The sequence below is a fragment of the Onychostruthus taczanowskii genome, unplaced genomic scaffold (genome assembly GCF_017590055.1).
Source record: "Onychostruthus taczanowskii isolate IOZ18803 unplaced genomic scaffold, ASM1759005v1 scaffold19, whole genome shotgun sequence".
NCBI lineage: Eukaryota > Metazoa > Chordata > Aves > Passeriformes > Passeridae > Onychostruthus > Onychostruthus taczanowskii.
Window position 1 is genome coordinate 12,980,255 of NW_024499128.1, and position 17,227 is coordinate 12,997,481.

The 17,227-nt window shown below is 53.9% G+C and overlaps 3 protein-coding genes across 8 annotated transcripts in view; 1 reads left to right on the forward strand and 2 right to left on the reverse strand.

Moving 5' to 3' along the window:
- Positions 1-458, reverse strand: part of LOC121334449 (phosphoglycolate phosphatase) — a 4,527-nt gene extending 4,069 nt beyond the window's left edge. The window contains exon 1 of the mRNA XM_041401601.1: positions 149-458. Within this exon, the coding sequence (XP_041257535.1) occupies positions 149-458 (310 nt within the window). The remainder of the gene's footprint in view (positions 1-148) is intronic.
- Positions 459-1,100: 642 nt separating this feature from the next.
- On the forward strand, positions 1,101-10,145 carry E4F1 (E4F transcription factor 1). Of its 6 annotated transcripts, none has more exons than XM_041401345.1 (13): positions 1,101-1,197; positions 1,935-2,136; positions 2,342-2,462; positions 2,734-2,886; positions 3,359-3,525; positions 3,807-4,034; positions 4,329-4,437; positions 4,968-5,185; positions 6,037-6,235; positions 7,080-7,240; positions 8,016-8,078; positions 8,221-8,659; positions 8,824-10,145. In XM_041401345.1, the coding sequence occupies exons 3-12, from the start codon at positions 2,363-2,365 to the stop codon at positions 8,566-8,568; spliced, it is 1,746 nt and encodes a 581-aa protein (XP_041257279.1). In that variant the 5' UTR covers positions 1,101-1,197; positions 1,935-2,136; positions 2,342-2,362; the 3' UTR covers positions 8,569-8,659; positions 8,824-10,145. The 6 variants fall into 6 exon arrangements, with proteins under 6 accessions (XP_041257279.1, XP_041257275.1, XP_041257276.1 ...); XM_041401341.1 differs by lacking the exon at positions 1,101-1,197 and having other exon boundaries at positions 1,879-2,136; positions 8,824-9,241; positions 9,368-10,145; XM_041401342.1 differs by lacking the exon at positions 1,101-1,197 and having other exon boundaries at positions 1,879-2,136; positions 8,221-8,784; positions 8,990-10,145.
- Positions 10,146-10,264: 119 nt separating this feature from the next.
- Positions 10,265-17,227, reverse strand: ZDHHC4 (zinc finger DHHC-type palmitoyltransferase 4). The gene is made up of 7 exons (XM_041401346.1): positions 17,167-17,227; positions 16,400-16,530; positions 14,072-14,145; positions 12,825-13,003; positions 12,616-12,741; positions 11,604-11,848; positions 10,265-10,961 (listed from the first exon to the last, which is right to left on the reverse strand). Exons 2-7 carry the CDS (start codon positions 16,520-16,522, stop codon positions 10,677-10,679), a joined length of 1,032 nt encoding a protein of 343 aa, XP_041257280.1. The 5' UTR covers positions 16,523-16,530; positions 17,167-17,227; the 3' UTR covers positions 10,265-10,676.

Sequence of the window (17,227 nt, forward strand, 5' to 3'; positions counted from 1 at the left end):
ACTTTCCTCGCCGCCCCGCGCGCCCGCCGCCCGCGCCTCCCCATTGGCAGCGCTCCGCACGGACCGCGTCCCCATTGGGCGGCGCTGCCGGCGGCCACGCCCGCCCCGCCGGGAGCCGGCGCCCGGTGTCCCCTCCGTCCTCCCGCACGTCGCCGCCGATGGCGCCCGGCGCGCTGCGCTCTCATTGGCCGCCCGGCGCGAGGGCCCGCCCCCCGAGCGCTGCTATTGGCCAGGGCGCGCCGGGGCTCGTTCGGTAACGCGTTAGGCAACTCCGCGGTAACTCGTCGGGAACCGCCCGGGCTCCGCTCCGCCGGGGCTCGGGGTCCGGCCATCACCGGGGGCAGCGGAGGGACCGTGCCCCGACACCTCCCGCCGGCGCCCGGAACCTCCGCGCGGCGGGCGCGTTCCCCGCCGAGCCCCGTCCCGTTGTTATGACGACACGGCCGTAAAGCCGCCATCTTGCGGCGCGTTGCGACACGGGGGCCGCGATGGCAACGGGCGCGGGGCCGGCGGCGCTTACGGCAGAAGCGGCCGGGCCGGGCCGGGGAGGTACCGCCCTCACGGGGCCCCGGCCGGCACCGCCAGGCCTGGCGGCGGCGCGGCCCGGGGGGTGAGGGGGCCGGGCCGGTGCTGCCCGCGGGGGGCGGGAGGCGGCGGGGTCTCCGCGTGCCTGGGCCGGGATCGCCGCGCTCCCCTGCAGCATGCCCGGGCCGGGTGTATCCCGGGACAGGCTGGGATCGCACGGGGTCCCGGGCCCGGTGCGCTGGCGGGGCCGAGCGCGGAGCGCACCGCGGGCCGCGTCCCGGCCCCGCTGACGGCGCTTTCCCCGCAGACGAGGATGACGTGCACAGGTGCGGGCGCTGCCAGTCGGAGTTCAGCTCGCTGCAGGAGTTCGTGCAGCACAAGCTGCAGAAGCGCTGCCAGCGCCCTCCCGACGCGCTCGCCGGCCTCCTCGGCCAGGAAGGACAAAAGGTGACAGCGGCTTCTCCCAGCCGGGGCTGGAATTAATTAGGATGCAACGGTCTGTTGGGTTGGAGGGGAGGGAGCGGTGTGCTCAGACGAGCAGAACCTGCCTGCTGAGAGGTGCTCTGTGCCGGCAGGTGGTTCCTGCTGTCGAGGAGTCCATCACTGTTGCTCACATTGTCGTTGAAGCATCTTCCATAGCAGAGGAGATCAGCAACGCCTCGGCCATCGTAGGTGAGCTCTGGCAGTGCCTTGGCATCCCCAGGGTGTCTGGTACCCGTTCCCTCATCTGTGACCTCTTCTGATGGCTTTGGGGCGTGGTTGGGTGGGTGACACCTCCGTGTCACTGGGATTTGGGGCTGTTCCCACAGAGCTCTGGGAGGCAGCCCTGGGGCAGCTCTGCAGTCCTTCCCCATCAGGGCCACGGAATAGTCGTGGGATGGGTTGGGTTGGGAGGGGCCTCAAAGCCCACCCAGTGCCACCCCTGCCTGCCAGGGACACCTTCGACTGTCCCAGGCTGCCCCAAGCCCTGTCCAGCCTGGCCTGGGCACTGCCAGGGATCCAGGGGCAGCCACAGCTGCTCTGGGCACCCTGTGCCAGGGCCTGCCCACCCTCACAATTCCTTTGCAATACCTATTCTAAAGCCACACTCCTTCAGCTTAATTAATACAACTAATTAATACAAATTAGATGTTAAGCTCTGTTCCAGAAAATGCCCATGGGCCTGCCCACCCTCACAATTCCTTTGCAATACCTATTCTAAAGCCACGCTCCTTCAGCTTAATTAATACAAACTAGATGTTAAACTCTGTTCCAGAAGGTGCCCATTTATGCTGCTATAATGAGAAGGTTGCAAAGACTCAAGTGGCATATTTAAGATATCTTTTCTCCTTCCTTCATGACCTGCTGAGACAGTAGATGGTTTGTTTCCTGCAAAGAACCCAAGTGTCTCCCCACCTTTTCCCAGGCAGTGGGCACATCAAAGAGGTCATTGTAGCAGGAGACCATGTGTTTGAGAACCCGAATGGCCACGTGGATGGGGAGGTCAGTGAGGAGCAGGGCAGCCCCGAGGAGCAGGAGCAGGACATTTCCAGCGAGCTGATCAAGGTCAAGCTGCAGGTGAACAAGGAGGGGCGATACGTGTGTGAGCTGTGCCAGAAGACATTTAAAACTGTGAGTATCCCCTCTGCTGGTGTGGGTTAGGGAGCCTTTTAGGCTAAGAGATGCCAAGACTCAGTAGCAGCGTAGCTTTACTGCCTGCCACACTTCCCAGAGGGAAGTTCTGCCTTCACAAGGAGCCTTGTTGTTGTTCTTTACAGCTAAAATGTAAAATCTTCAAACTCTTTGGAACGTCTCTTAAAGGAAATTCTTTCCCTAGGCCAGCATCCTCAAAGCTCACATGATCACTCACAGCAGCAGGAAGGACTATGAGTGCAAACTCTGTGGGACTTCCTTCAGGACAAAGGGGTCTCTGATCCGACACCATCGGCGGCACACGGGTAAGAGTTCTGCCAAACAGAGCTCCTTGTTACTGGAGCTGTCTGTGGTTATCCATTTGCCTTCCAGTGGAATTCCTTGCTGCTTCCCATGTTTTGCTGAGCTGAGACCATTGAGCTCCCCAGAATTCAGGGTGCTGGGAGGCAGTGGAAGGTTCTGGGATAGGCGCAGTCATGTGCTGTAGAAAGCTGAATATGTTCTTCAGGCTGTCACACAGAGCTGATGCTGGCATTGATGGCTTTAATGTAGTTGTTTGATTCTTGTCATTTCCAGATGAAAGACCTTACAAATGCAAGAAATGTGGGAAAAGCTTCCGGGAATCAGGAGCTTTGACTCGGCACCTTAAATCTCTGACACCTTGCACTGAAAAAATCCGCTTCAACGTGACCAAAGAAATAGTTGTCAACAAAGATGATCTGCCCTCAGGTCAGTGATGCTGCCAGGACCTGCCTCCTGTCTGATAAAGCCAAACCCTCACAGCACTTGGAATAGAAATTCCTTCTGGCACAGGGTGCCCAGAGCAGCTGTGGCTGCCCCATCCCTGGCAGTGCCCAAGGCCAGATTGGACAGGGCTTGGAGCAGCCTGAGATGGTGGAAAGGGAAAGTGTCCCTGCCCATGGCAGGGGGTGGCACTGTAAGATCCCTTCCAACCCAAACCATTCCATGATTCTTATTTATGATAAGAATTATTCCCATGGTTTTGAAATTTTATTTTCTATACCAGAAAAAAATAATTTATAGAGCAAAGTTATTACCTTGAAGTCGGGCGTGAACTCAAGAATGTTTGAGGATCTGCTACAAAGGTGGTGTTAGCAGGCACCTTGTGCTCTAAGGCAGATTTTTTAGTGCACAGGGAGTTGCTGAGGGGGGCATTTCCCCACGTGGATCATCCTTGCAGGGCCCTGCAGCTCCAGCACAGACACAGTGTCCTCCATCGCGAGCGAATCCATCGAGGCCTCCCCTGTCATCCACCTCGTGACAGATGCAAAAGGCAACGTGCTCCATGAGGTCCACGTCCAGATGCAGGAGCTTCCCGTGCTGGATGCAAAACCCCTGGAGCCAGATGTGAGTGTTGTTTGCCTCAAACACCCTCTGTGTGTTTTACACAAAGAACGTTCCACCTCCTGAGCAGAGGTACTGACAGTAAATCTGAGTGTGGAATGAACTTGGTGGACTTGTCAGAGTACAGATCCACCTCATCCTCTTCCTCAGCCCGAGGTATTTCCTGGTTGATCTTTTCAACCCCATAGCACAGCACTGGACACCCCAGAGAGAGTGGCCCTGCAGCAGTGTTGCTGTAAAACGTTGTGGGTTTGCTGTGCCCAACTTGCTCTTTGTTCCTTCAGCAGCCGCATCCCGAGGAGCTGCCCTGCGAGGGGGAAGTGAACAGTGAGAACCTGCTGAGGCAGGCCATGAGGAATTCGGGGATTGTCATCGAGAGAGTGGCCGTGGAGGAGGTGCAGAAGCCAGAGGAACCTTTGGCAGCTGCTCCAGAAGAGCTGGAAAACAAAGGGGTGGAAGTAGAAGAGGAGCCGTGTGGGGAGCAGTGTGCTAAACTGGAAGGAGCGGAGTCTGTATGTTTGTATTCCATCAACAGATTAATTTTTTAACCTTCCTTGTCTGTATTTGGCTGTGGGCAGTAGATGGTTTGTTGTCCTTATGTGTTTGCCTGTGCCTGTGTCAGGTTTTAAGTTACATTGTGCAGGTGTGATTTAAGGGAAATGTTCCTTCACACACGTGCTGTCTCTTTTCACAACAGAGATCTCTTTCCTCTCAAAGCTGGAGTGCTTAATTGGGAATTTGGGTAGCAATCCTAACTGGACACACCAGTACAAAAATAAAAAGCAGTTTTCCCATTTTCTCTCCAGCAGACACCTGCAGAAAGAACCAATGGGTACAAACGTTACATTTGCTCTCACTGTAATGAAGCCTTCAATGAAGCTGCTGCCCTGGAAACTCACAGCAAGAGTCACACAGGTAAAGTGCTGCTGGGGCTGCTGTGTGACACCAGCTGTGGCTCAGTGACCTCAGCCATGTACAGCTCCCCTGATCAGGAGAGACTGCAGGAGCTGGGCCTGGTCAGTCTGGAGAAGGGAAGGCTGAGAGGGATCCATCAATCCATACCAATCCCTCCCAGGGGTGTCAGAGATGGTGCCAGACTCTGTTCCGTGACAGGATGAGGAGCAATGGGCAGGAACTAAAACACAACAAGTTCCATGTTGACATGAGGAAAAACCATTTTGCAGTGAGGGTGGCAGAGCCCTGGACACGTTCCTGTGTCACCTGCTCCAGGTGACCCTGCCTGGGCAGGGGGCTGGACTGGATGATCACCAGAGGTCCCTTCCCACCCCAGCTATTTTGGGGTTCTGTGAAAGCCCACACACGTGGTTGACAGTACAATTCCTCCCCTTCTCCAGCTCCCTTTTTGTTACAATTCAGTTACTCCTGTACCACCTCCTGTGTGCTCGCCCTGGATCAACCACACATTTTCCCCTCTGTCCCTCCAGAGTACAAACCTTTCAAGTGTGAGGAGTGTGGCAAGGAGTTCACCAAGGGCTACCTGCTGAAGAAGCACCAGGAGGTGCACGTGAACGAGCGGCGGTTCCGCTGCGGGGAGTGTGGCAAGCTCTACAAGACCATTGCCCACGTGAAGGGGCACCGGCGGGTGCACTCGGACGAGCGGCCCTACGCCTGCCCCAAGTGCGGCAAGCGCTACAAGACAAAGGTGGGCCCCCCTCCCAGACCTCCTCACTGGCATCCCCAGAGCCAGGCTTTGGCAGAGGGCAGGAGGCTTTGCTCCTCAAAGAGCTCGCCTGTCTCTTGCAGCCCGGAGAAGTTGTGGCTGCTCCATCCCTGCAAGTGTACAAGGCCGGGTTGGACAAGGCTTGGAACAACCTGGGATAGCGAAAGGTGTCCCTGCCCGTGGCAGGGGGGTGGAACAAGATGTTCCTTAAGGTTCTTTCCAACCTAGACCATTCAGTGATTCTGTGAGCTGAAACTCCAGAAAGATGTTTTGGCTTAGTGGGCAAAGGGAGAGTCTTTGTAAAACCATCACATTTCTGAAGAAACTGTTCCTTCGTGTGTGGAGCAAATATGCAATAACAGTGTCCTGGTTCTGGCCAGGACTGGGTTAATTTTTGCAGTAGCCAGGAGGGTGCATGGCTAGAACATTCTGGTGTGGGGGAAAGGGGTTCCTTCTGTCTATTATTAGGGCAGGTGAGTTGCTCATCTCTTTCTTGCACTCTCTGTCATCAGTAGTGGTTTTTTATCTTATTTCTCTTTCTGGTAAATTGTTCTTATCTCAGTCCATGATCTTCACATTTTGTGCCTCCAGTTCTCCTCCCCAGCCCACTGTGAGGGGAGGGAGAGAGGGAGAACAAGTGAGTGGCTCATGGTTTGGAGAGGCATGGCGTGAGCACTGACTTGGGAAGTACCATTCCTAAACCACGCCCCAAGAAAATCATCCTCGTGCCCTATAATAAAAAAAAACGGAGTTCCACCCTGGGAGCAAAACCGCGCGTCCGTGAGTTGGCCGCGTCCTTCCTGAGCCCTTGCCTTGCCTCCCTGCGCGTGCAGAACGCGCAGCAGGTGCATTTCCGTACCCACCTGGAGGACAAGCCCTACGTGTGCCAGTTCTGCAGCCGGGGCTTCCGGGAGAAGGGCTCCCTGGTGCGCCACATCCGCCACCACACCGGCGAGAAGCCCTTCAAGTGCTACAAGTGCGGGCGCGGCTTCGCCGAGCACGGCACCCTCAACAGGCACCTCAAAACCAAAGGTGAGCAGGGCTTGCACCTGGGAATGGTGCTGAGGGTGGATCTCAGCAGCTGACAGAAGCAGAGGACGCGGTCTCAAGCTGTGTCAAGGGAAGTAGAGCTGGGATATTAGGAAAACGTTTTTTACAGGAAGTATTGGAATGGCTGCCCAGGAGGTGGTGGAGTCACCATCCCTGGATGTGTTTAAAACAAGAGTGGATGTGGCAGTCAGTGCCGTGGTTTAGTTGAGGTGTTGGGGCTGGGTTGGATTTGATGATTTTTAAGGTCTCTTCCAACCTGGTCATTCTGTGAATTCTGTGGATCTGATGACCCACATGGAAGTGGGCATGTTCTGGGAAGGAAGTGTCTGGGTAAAGTTCTCACCAATCATCTGGTTTGGTGGGATTAGTTGAACTGGACTTGCTGCTCTTTTAGCTCCTAAGCAGGGATTTCCAGACTTCTTCAGGTAGTGCTGACAGTGTTATTCCAAAGGAACAATGCAAGTTTACTGGAGGAAAAAATTGACTTTTGTAGGAGATACTGAGATGTATCAGCAGAAAAGATCAATTATTTAAAATATACCCAAATTCCTCCTGTATGTTCTTCACACATGGCTTGGAAACTCTGAGTGTTTTTACCACCTGAATTTACCCATGTGGTGTTTGGAGTTGCACTGGACAGCTGCCCTGCTCCTGGTGTCACTGGGACTCTCCTGGGCTGTTCCTTGGCTTGTCCTGGTGGGCCAGGAGCCCCTCAAGTGCCACTGGTCACTCGTCCGTGGCATCCCCTTGCTGGTGCTGTGTCACATCTTCCAGCTGCTACTGGAGATGGTCACAAAAAATGATGTTTTTCTGGACTTGCATGCAGGTGGCTGCCTCCTGGCTATGAAAGAGGTGGAAGAAGTGATAGTGTCAGAGGAGAGCCAGTCTGCTGACAACCTGGCAGCCACGGTCCTTTCGGAGGATCCGCACACGGTTCTGGTGGAGTTCTCCTCAGTGGTGGCAGACACCCAGGAATACATCATCGAGGTGAGGAGGGGCAGCCAGCCTGCTCATTGGGAGCTTAGCACAGGGTTTGGTCAGGAAAAACTCTGCAGTTGTTCACCTTCCTGCTCCAGGCTTTTGGGAGAAGGTAAAACGGGCTCTGCCCTGCCTGCATGGCCCCAGGAGGCAGTGGGATCAGCCTTGTTTGGAAGGAAAGCACTTGGAAGCTTCCCCACCCTCCCCAAGTGCTGTGTGTGCCAGGAGGCTGAGCCTGAGAACTTCTGACCACACCAGATTTTAGGTCCTCACAAGCTTGCTTCAGCTTTCCCTCCCATTTTCTCCCATTTCTATTGGCCTGAGAACTTCTGACCACACCAGATTTTAGGTCCTCACTTGCTTCAGCTTTCCCTCCTATTTTCTCTCATTTCTGTTTATCTTCCTGTGTCCCAGATAATCTCTGTTGTTTTTAACAGAGGCTGCCAAAAGCAATGAATTCTGCATGTCACACAGAGCCAGTTCTCACCCCAGCAGGGTAACACAGCTCAGTTATTGAGTGCTGCTGTAGTTCTTCTCCAGTAGGAGAAAAATCTGCTGCGTGGCCAAGTGCTGAGGGAGGACATTCTCTTTCAGTTATTTGTCAACATTGTGCATTCCTTTTAAGTAGTTCCTGATAATGGGATTGGAAGGGAATGTCAAGGAGTTGTCTTTGGAGTAGCTACTGCATGCTAGTAGATCTTGTGTAAAAGATCTGAGTGAATTATATCTTAGTGATAAAATTCTTTTTATAAGAACCTAAAAAGAGAATAATCTTGTCTTCCAGACTTCTACCGAAGACATGGAGACCAGTGAAGCTACTGAAATAATAGAGGGAACAAGACATGAGGTAAAGCAGTGACAGGAGGGGTGACACACTGCAGAGCCTGTTGCTGGGGTGAGCAGCCTGGAGCAGAGCTGCTGCCGTCACTGCCCGGTGCTGGCAGGCCCCCGAACGCAGCAGCCTCAGCTCAGCCCCTGTCCCCTCGCAGGTGGACAGCCACATCATGAAGGTGGTGCAGCAGATCGTCAACCAGGCCAACTCGGGCCACCAGATCATCGTGCAGAACGTCACCGTGGCCGAGGGCGCCGCGGCCGCCGACGCCGCCGACGCCATCACCATCGCCACGCCCGAGAGCCTCACCGAGCAGGTGGCCATGACCCTGGCCTCGGCCATCGGCGACGGCGCCGTGCTGGCCGCCGAGGGCGGCCTGGCCGCGCAGGAGGCCACCGTCACCATGGTGGCGTCCGAGGACATCGAGATCATGGAGCACGCCGGGGAGTTCGTGATCGCCGCCGCGCAGGAGGGCGAGGTGGAGGTGCAGACCGTGATCGTGTGAGGGACAGCAGCTGCACACCTGGGCACTGGGGCTGCTCGGGGAGCCTGGGGAGTGCTCAGGGGACAGGGCAGGCCCGAAGGGGACAGGGCGGGTCTGAAACGGGACAGGGCAGGCCCAAAGGGGACAGGACGGGTCTGAAACGGGGCAGGACAGGTCTGAAACGGGGCAGGGCAGGTCTGAAACGGGATAGAACCGGCCTAAAACAGGACAGGGCAGGTCTAAAGTGGGATAGAACAGGTCTAAAGTGGAGGGCAGGCCCAAAGGGGACAGGGCAGGTCTGAAACAGGACAGGGCAGGCCCAAAGGGGACAGGGCGGGTCTGAAACGGGACAGGGCAGGTCTGAAACGGGACAGGACAGGTCTGAAATGGGATAGAACCGGCCTAAAACAGGACAGGGCAGGTCTGCAACGGGGCAGGACAGGTCTGAAATGGGACAGGACGGGTCTGAAATGGGACAGGGCAGGTCTGAAATGGGGCAGGACAGGTCTAAAGTGGGATAGAACAGGTCTAAAGTGGGATAGAACAGGTCTGAAACGGGGCAGGACAGGTCTGAAATGGGATAGAACCGGCCTAAAACAGGACAGGGCAGGTCTGAAACGGGGCAGGACAGGTCTGAAATGGGACAGGACGGGTCTGAAACGGGGCAGGACAGGTCTAAAGTGGGATAGAACAGGTCTAAAGTGGGATAGAACAGGTCTGAAATGGGATAGAACAGGTCTGAAACAGGAAAGGACAGGTCTGAAATGGGATAGAACAGGTTTAAAATGGGAAAGGACAGGTCTGAAATGGGACAGGACAGGTCTGAAACGGGGCAGGACGGGTCTGAAACGGGACAGGACAGGTCTAAAATGGGACAGGACAGGTCTAAAATGGGACAGGACTAGTCTGAAACAGGATAGAACAGGTCTAAAATGGGAAAGGAGAGGTCTAAAATGGGCTAGCTAGAACAGGTCTAAAATGGGACAGAACAGGTCTGAAATGGGACAGAGCAGGGCAGGCCCGAGGTGTTCTCAGTCTAAAACCAATACCAGGAGTTAAACCCTTGGCCTGGTCGCCCTGAGCAGACTGACAGGTCACAAGTGGCACTCAGTATTCTGTACAGCAGCCTCGAATTAAGGAAGATCCTTTGGGAATCAGCCCCCTGTGCCCACCATGGGACACCAGTGGTCTGGTTTGTGAAAGGATTCATAAAGTGTAGCAAGTATGTGGGGGTCTCTCGAGGGATTATTTAAATATATGCATTTAAAACAAGTTGAGAAAACCAAACCTAAGGAGTTGTGGTGTGTGTTGAGCACCACTGAAACACTCTCATGCCTTTAACCTCACTCCTTCAGGCCTCCCAAGGCACGGTACTGCAGTATTTCTCTTTTCTTTGGTATCCTGGACAAGTAGCCTTATGTACTGGTCTATGAATGCATCATTGTACCCTGCAATGCCAGCCAGGCTGCTCTGAGAGCCAGCCTGGGGGCTGGAAAGCCATATTGTATAGCAATTTGGTTTTTTTTAACCATATATGGATTTTTAATTGCATATTGTACAGATTTGGCATGTAAATAAATACATTTTTAAAAATAAAATTATTTAAAGTTCTTACTACATTTTTTTTTCCAATTTCTCTTCTATTATACTCAAACAGAAGAAATTCTGGGAGGAGAGGAGAACAGGGACACTTTAATTTCCTTCCTGAAGTTAGTGCTCCAAAGCTCAGTAGGACATGGTTTCTGCAGGTAAGACCCTGCCAGAAATCATTCTTTCAGCTCAACACACACAACCTGCTGTAGTCATTGTTAACAATCATGGCTTAATTGTTTCCCAAAGAAAGATACAAAAAGATGCTGCTCCCTCCAAATTCACAGGAGCTCTGTGGTAGCCCTTCCCAGAGATAAAGACTCACTTTGGGAAGATGGACAAATCCCTGAATTCAGGGGCCAGGACTGAGCTGGCCCTGAGTCTCACTGAGGGAGGGAGCTCAAATGATGCTCTGCTGAGGCACCAGGATGTGAATTCTGCAGTAATCCTGTTCCAAAATCTGCCTGGGGCAGCCAAGCCCACTGCTGAACTCAAGTCTTAGAAAACATTTTAAAATGCCCAGAGAAACAATAATGTCTTCATGTTTCCTTCTTCCTTTCCAACACGGCGGGAGGGTTAAAGATTTCCTTTAAATTCCTCCAGATCCCTTTGGAATAAATGTTTCTGTAGACGAGGGGTCTGGCACGAGGCTGTGAGGGGAGATGGGGGGAGCCCCCAAATCCTCGGGATTTGCACCATTCATTGGTGGTTTGGTTGGTGAGGGCCAGATACAGACTGAAGGAGCAATATCCCCCCAGCACGAGTGTGAGCAGGATGACAAACCCCAGCATGAAGACAATCCTAGGGAAAGTCAAGAAAAGGTGCTGCAGAGAAAGAGAAAAGTGAGTTAAAATGTGGGAGGGTTGAATCCCATGGGCACTGCAGAGCCCCAGCTGGAATGCACATCCCTGTGCACGTGGAACTGTGTCTGCATTCCAGGTGTGTCCTGCTTTAACACCTCCACAAGGTACCTCAGGGACTCTCAGCTGTTTCCTAAACTTCACTACCTCAGCTAATCATTGGAATGGAAATTCCTTCTCTATGAACCAGAGCTGCTGAGTGACAGATCCTGCAGACAGGAATCTGTAGGATGGGAACTGCTGTGAGAAAAACACCCCATTCCTGAAGTATTCAGCAGTGGCAGTTTTCTAAATCTAGTTACATGTATAAAACAGCAAAAACCCTGCAGCCTGTCCCAAACCCTGCAGCCTGTCCCCAACCCTGCAGCCTGTCCCAAAACCCTGCAGACTGTCCCAAACCCTGCAGACTGTCCCAAACCCTGCAGTCTGTCCCAAACCCTGCAGCCTGTCCCCAACCCTGCAGCCTGTCCCCAACCCTGCAGACTGTCCCAAACCCTGCAGTCTGCCCCAAACCCTGCAGCCTGTCCCCAAACCCTGCAGCCTGTCCCCACGCTGGAGAACACTGTTCCAAGCGCGCAGACAGAACACGGCACGGCACGGCCCGACCTGGACGAGGACGGGGATCTCCACGGGCTGCTCCTGTCCCTGGGCGTCCAGGTAGGTGCCGTGCATGACGTTGGAGAGCAGCAGCACCTGGGTGAGGAAGGCAGCGGTGACAGCAGCCACGGCGCCGGCGGTGGCCGTCAGGGACAGCAGGTAGAGCAGGAACGCGCCGGCGTTGCACGCCCCGATGCAGTTGTTCACCCACACGCAGTGGTGGTCGAAGCGGTGCACGCACGTCCTGCACACACCTCGAGAGGCAGGGGCAAAACAAGAGTCTTGGCACTCTGTCCTTCAGTGAGCAGTTTGATCTTTGTGTGCTTTTTAAGATGAAAATACGTGGGAGTTGCAGTCGGGGTTTAGCTGACGGCAACCTTGAATAAATTCAATTGTGTGTATCCTAAGAAAAACAACGTATTCCATTTCCTCTTTTATTCACCCAGACTGCTGCTCCAAGACTTTGCTTTCTCTGACAGTACTGCCTGGCAAAGCACCTGGGAGGCAGAGATGAGAGCTCCCACCTTTATTTTAGATGATAAAAAGAGGTGGTGGAATTCTCATCCCTGGCAGTGCTCCAGGTCAGGCTGGCAGGGCTTGGAGCACCCTGGGCCAGTGGAAGGGGTCCCTGCCCCTGGCAGGGGGTGACATGAGATGGGCTTTAAAGATCCCTCCCTGCCCAAACCATTACAGGATTCTGTGGCTATGAAACAGAAAATCCTGATCTGACGTCATGGCAGGTGATAATTTCTCATTTATAATTCCAGCTGCTCACAAGCTCAGCTGTTCCTGACCCTGAATGATCCCTCAGAACTGGTAATTTCTGTGAGAAGAAACAGCACCCAACCAGCTCCAGGGATGGGCAAATGCAGCTGTGACCTGGGACCCCAGGAAAACAAACACAGCCCTGTGAGCACTGAGCTGGTAACAGAACAGCTGTAGTGGGAACTGCAGCTCCTGGGGGAGAATGCCTTTGGGAAGGTCTTACTGCCATGGTGATCAAGGAATTTCGGATCCTTACTGCAGTGCTTGGACCTGGCTGGTTTCTGCACGGTGCACGTGGGACACACGAGGCCTCTCTGAAACAACACCCCATCGTAGGCATAAACCTCAGCCAGGGAGGCAGCGTTGGACTTCGTTACTGCACCTGCCAAAGAGGCAAGAAACAGAACTAAAAGATGGCATTTGTAGCACTTTTTTTCTGTTTTCAGAGCATGAGTGTGGTCTTACCAGGGTTGGCCCGGGAGCAGAGCAGGAAGCAGCCCAGGTTGCCAGCCAGCAGCAGGTAGGGCAGGAGCAGCAGGAGGAGGTGGAACTGCAGCTCCCAGCAGTACACAAACACCTCCCAGGTGTACTCCACAAACACTGCAGCCTGCAGGGCCACGTGCAGGACCACAAACAAACAGCTCCTGCAGGGCAAAGGGGACAGCCTAGTTAACATCAGCATCCTGATTAACAGGTCAAGTACACTCAGAGGTGATCAAAGACTTTCCAAATGCAAGGAGACACCTCTTTTAGGTTTTCAGGCCAGCTTGGATTGTATATTAATAGTGTTTTCTCCATCCACTGGCTTCTCCTTCTCTTCTTCCCACATATACTCCTTTAAATATGTCAGCTAAATTCCCTGCTTTGTTCACATGTCCTTTGGATGTTTTTTCCCTGTCAGTACAAAGTCTTATAATCTCTCGCTGCTGACAAAATATGCCACAGCAATAGGCCACAAAGCATTCTGCCACAAGACATTTGCTACTCTGAAAGCAAAGAAAAAGCCCCCAAAATAATCTTCAAAACTGTGCAATAATGGAACCAGCTGTCAGGAAATAAGGGTGGCAGGAGGTGGGCAGTGAGCACCAGTTCCAGAGCATGTGGAGAATCCCAGCACCTCTGACAGTGTTAGAGCAGAGGATCAGCAGAACAGGCACTCCCAACACAGCTGCAGATTTACAGCCCTGAAGTCACTGTCACAGCGAGCTGCTGTCCCCAGAGAAAAGGTATTTAAATCCTTCCTGAGGCACCAGAGTTTACAGACACACAAAATCCACCTGGATCCAGCAGGCTGCTGGGCAGATTCCCCCTCAGCCACCTGCAGAGCCAGGCTGGACTGAGACTAATGGGATTTGAGGGAGAGGATGGAGACTGAGAGTGTCTGACTCCATCTGCAGCTGCCACAGAGGCTGTGGTAATTCCTGTGGGGCTGCAGGATCCCACCAGCGTGACCAACATCTGTTACTGAGCCACGTTATCCTCATTTGTCAACGTGTTCAAACATTTCTGGGTACCACCCTCTGAACAAGGAGCCAGGCAGGCAGAGACAGCAGTGTGGCAAACCTCCCAGGGAATCTGTAACCCCTGACAGGCATCCCAAATGGACACAGAACGTCTGAGGGTAACACTGAGAGCTCTGATGGTCCAGGAGATCCCAGCAGCAACCAGAAATCAGAGTAAAAACGAATGGCAAAGGCATGGAAGTGCAATACCTGGTGTGGAAGAGCCTGTGCAGGGCCCGCTGCGTCACCCTCTGCAGCTGCCTGGGGACCAGCAGTGACAGCACCTGGGGAAACGAAGCTCTGTGTTACCTGGCCAGCCCTGCTGCCTCGGGGCAAGCTCAGGTTTAAGTGCAAGTCCCTCACCCCTCAGCACAGCCCCAGCACTGGGCAGGAGGGCTCATTTTCAGGAGTTTCTCTCCACAGAATCAAAGGTGGGAGAGACCTTCGTAACGTCCAGCCATGACACATGGAATCACAGAAGGCTGGACGAGCCCTTCAGGCTCCTCGAGTCCCAGCTGTGACAGATCCCCACCTTGTCCCAGCCCAGAGCTCTGAGTGCCACCCTCAGTCCTTCCTTGGACACTCCCAGGGATGGGCACCCCAAAGCTCCCCGGGCAGTTCCCATGCCTGAGCCCCCTCTCCATGAGGAGGGAAGAGAGGCAGGAATGCTGCTGGGGTTTTCCACAGGGGGCTGAGGTTCCATACCCCTGGGAGCCCCCCAAGCAAACATATCTGGGTTAATGTGTGAAAGTTCTAAGGAGCTTAGGGTGGGCTCAGGGCTGGGCTGAGTTAAGCAGGGGATAGAACTGAGCAATCCCCCAGCTGCAATATGCTCCCTCATCCCATCTGACAGGCCGGGGGGAGATAAGCAAAGGGATAAAGCTTGTGGCCTCCAGAAAAGAGAGGGGGAAAAAAAATCCCACGAGCCATCCAAACCCCAAAAATGCAGTTTGTGCAGCTCCAGCCCTGCCCCAGCCCCACGGCCCCGTGTCTAATTGCCCTTTCCAGCACAGCTGGCCGTGCTGCAGGAGCTGCCCCTGCTCAAGGAGTCCCTGGGGCAGGGATGAGCCTGAGGAATGGCTGCTCCCAGTGACAGTCTCCATAGCAACCCAGGAATTAGAGGGGCTGTGCCTATTTCTAGCTGACACGGAGAGAAAATATGCAGTGAGAGCTTCTTGCCTCAGATGTGAAAGACCAGCAGGCAAAAAGCATATGTGGAGCTGAGAGGATGCTAAATATTTGGGTGTGAACCGGCGCGTCTCAGCTCGGCGGCTCGAGGGTTTGCAAAAAAAAGGTTGTTTTTTTTTTTTTTTCCAAGAGGAAACACAAACCCAGCGAAAAGAACCTGCAGGAAACCTCAGCACTCTGCAGGGTAATGCCAAGTGCCCTGAGCTGCTCCCCCATGGCCCCTCCAGGCCCTTCAGCACCCCCTGCCCATCCTCTGGGTGCTCTCTAGGGGCTTCAGACCCTCCTGACATTCTGGGCTTTGCATTGCATTGCTCCTCATCTCACAATCATTTATCTGATGTTGTGACCTTGCACTCAGCATTGCCTGTATTCATATCCCAGGTAAAATATTGATTGTGTCCACATGGATTTATTTCCCAGGCACAAGTATTGACTGGATTCCTCCAGACAGTGGCTTCACACCACAGCAGGAATTTAATTGCTGCTGTTTAAACACTTCATAGCAGCAGCTATTAAGATATGGAGGGAAAAAATTCAATTTCTCTGCACAGTGTGTCTATAAACCAAAAGGAAGTATAATACCAGTAATAAAAAAAAGTCTGTCTGAACTCCTGTGAACAGCATTAAACATAATTTACAATTTAAGTGATAATTTTCTCATCCTTTACCTTCCAGAAACATTACAGCATTTTTTTTTCCCTTTTCATTCAGACACAGCCCAACAGACAGAAAAATGAACTGGTGCTTTCCCAATTCCCCATTTTTACAATAAAATGCCAATTCTTAATCCTCTTTTAAAGCTCTTCATTCCTGCTTCTTTCTTAGAGAACAAGAGCCTGCAGCATTAGCACACACATTAAAGAGCTTTCCCTCAAATATCTGCCACCACTTAGAATTCTCTCCCTATTTTAATCCTCAAACCTCCCCCACCTTTTTCCTCTTGGTGACAGCAGCAATACCACAAAACTGCAAACTCCTGGGGCCCGATTCTTATTTAATTTTTCCAGGCTGTGCTGTGCTGTTAGTGAAAAGGCACTCCTGCCACGGTGAGAAGCTCCATCCTCACCCCAGGCAGGGATGGGAACTGGGAGACCCAAAGGATTTTTACCACCTGCTTGGGCAGGGTTTAACCAACCCAAAGGAAGTGCATTTCTGCTTCTATCTCACTTCCTTGAGAGCAGGCATTAAAACAGGATGAAATACATTGTCACCCTGACCACACACACCGGCTTTTTTTTTTTTTTTTTTTTTTTTGAGAACAAATACAGCCGTTGCACTAATTTTAGCACAAAAGCAGGGCAGACGGGCAGGAGGGGAGCTGCTCACCCCCCTGGAGGCGCAGCGCTTTACCTGGCCGGCCCTGTTGGCACTCCTGGTGAGGAAGCTCTCCTTCCTCCCCGAGCACAGGCACAGCAGGGCACCGACGGCGAGCACGGAGCACAGGTACAGCACGAAGAGCGTCAGGAAGTCCATCCCGAGCCCTGGAAGGGAAAGGAGCCGCTCTTGGACCCCGGGGTGCCCGTCCTGCAGCAGAGCCCGGCACTCCCTGAGCCCAGGGATGGAGCAGCCCCTCCGGCAGCAGCGAGGGCACTGCTCGGGGCATCCCCGAAACAGAAACATCCCCAAATCCTTCGGGCTGGAAAAAGCCTCGCAGCCCATGGAGCCCCAGCTGTGCCCCATGCCCAGAGCTCGGAGTGCCACCTCCAGGAATTCCTGGGCACCTCCAGGGATGGGCACTCCCAACTCCCCAGTGCCTGAGCCCCCTTTCCATAGAGAAATTCCTGCCGTGCCCACCCTGATCCTGCCCAGAGCTCGGAGTGCCACCTCCAGGAATTCCTGGGCACCTCCAGGGATGGGCACTCACAACTGCCCAGTGCCTGATCCCCCTTTCCATGGGGAAACTCCTGCCGTGCCCACCCTGAGCCTGCCCAGCCCAGCCTGAGTTCCCTCTCCTGTCCCTGTTCCCTGGGATAAGATCCCAAATCCCCCCGGCTGTCCCCTCCTGGCAGGAGCTGTGCAGAGCCAGAAATCCCTCCTGATCGCCCTTTTCTCCAGGCTGAGCCCCTCCCCAGCTCCCTCAGGAATCCCCCAGCCCCTCCCCAGCCCCGTTCCCTTCCCTGGCCACGCTGCAGCCCCGGGTGCCACCGGGGCCAGCCCGAGCAGCGCAGCCCGGCGGAA

Excerpts from the sequence above, each read along its gene's own strand:
- E4F1 (XM_041401342.1), top strand. The coding sequence starts at position 1,882 with ATGGTTTGTTTCCTGCAAAGAACCCAAGTGTCTCCCCACCTTTTCCCA. Across the intron at positions 3,526-3,806 it reads CAAAACCCCTGGAGCCAGAT|CAGCCGCATCCCGAGGAGCT; the intron begins GTGAGTGTTGTT and ends TTGTTCCTTCAG. Across the intron at positions 5,186-6,036 it reads GCAAGCGCTACAAGACAAAG|AACGCGCAGCAGGTGCATTT; the intron begins GTGGGCCCCCCT and ends CTGCGCGTGCAG.
- ZDHHC4 (XM_041401346.1), bottom strand. The coding sequence starts at position 16,522 with ATGGACTTCCTGACGCTCTTCGTGCTGTACCTGTGCTCCGTGCTCGCC. Across the intron at positions 13,004-14,071 it reads CACAGGCTCTTCCACACCAG|GAGCTGTTTGTTTGTGGTCC; the intron begins GTATTGCACTTC and ends TTTGCCCTGCAG. Across the intron at positions 12,742-12,824 it reads CTGCTCCCGGGCCAACCCTG|GTGCAGTAACGAAGTCCAAC; the intron begins GTAAGACCACAC and ends CCTCTTTGGCAG.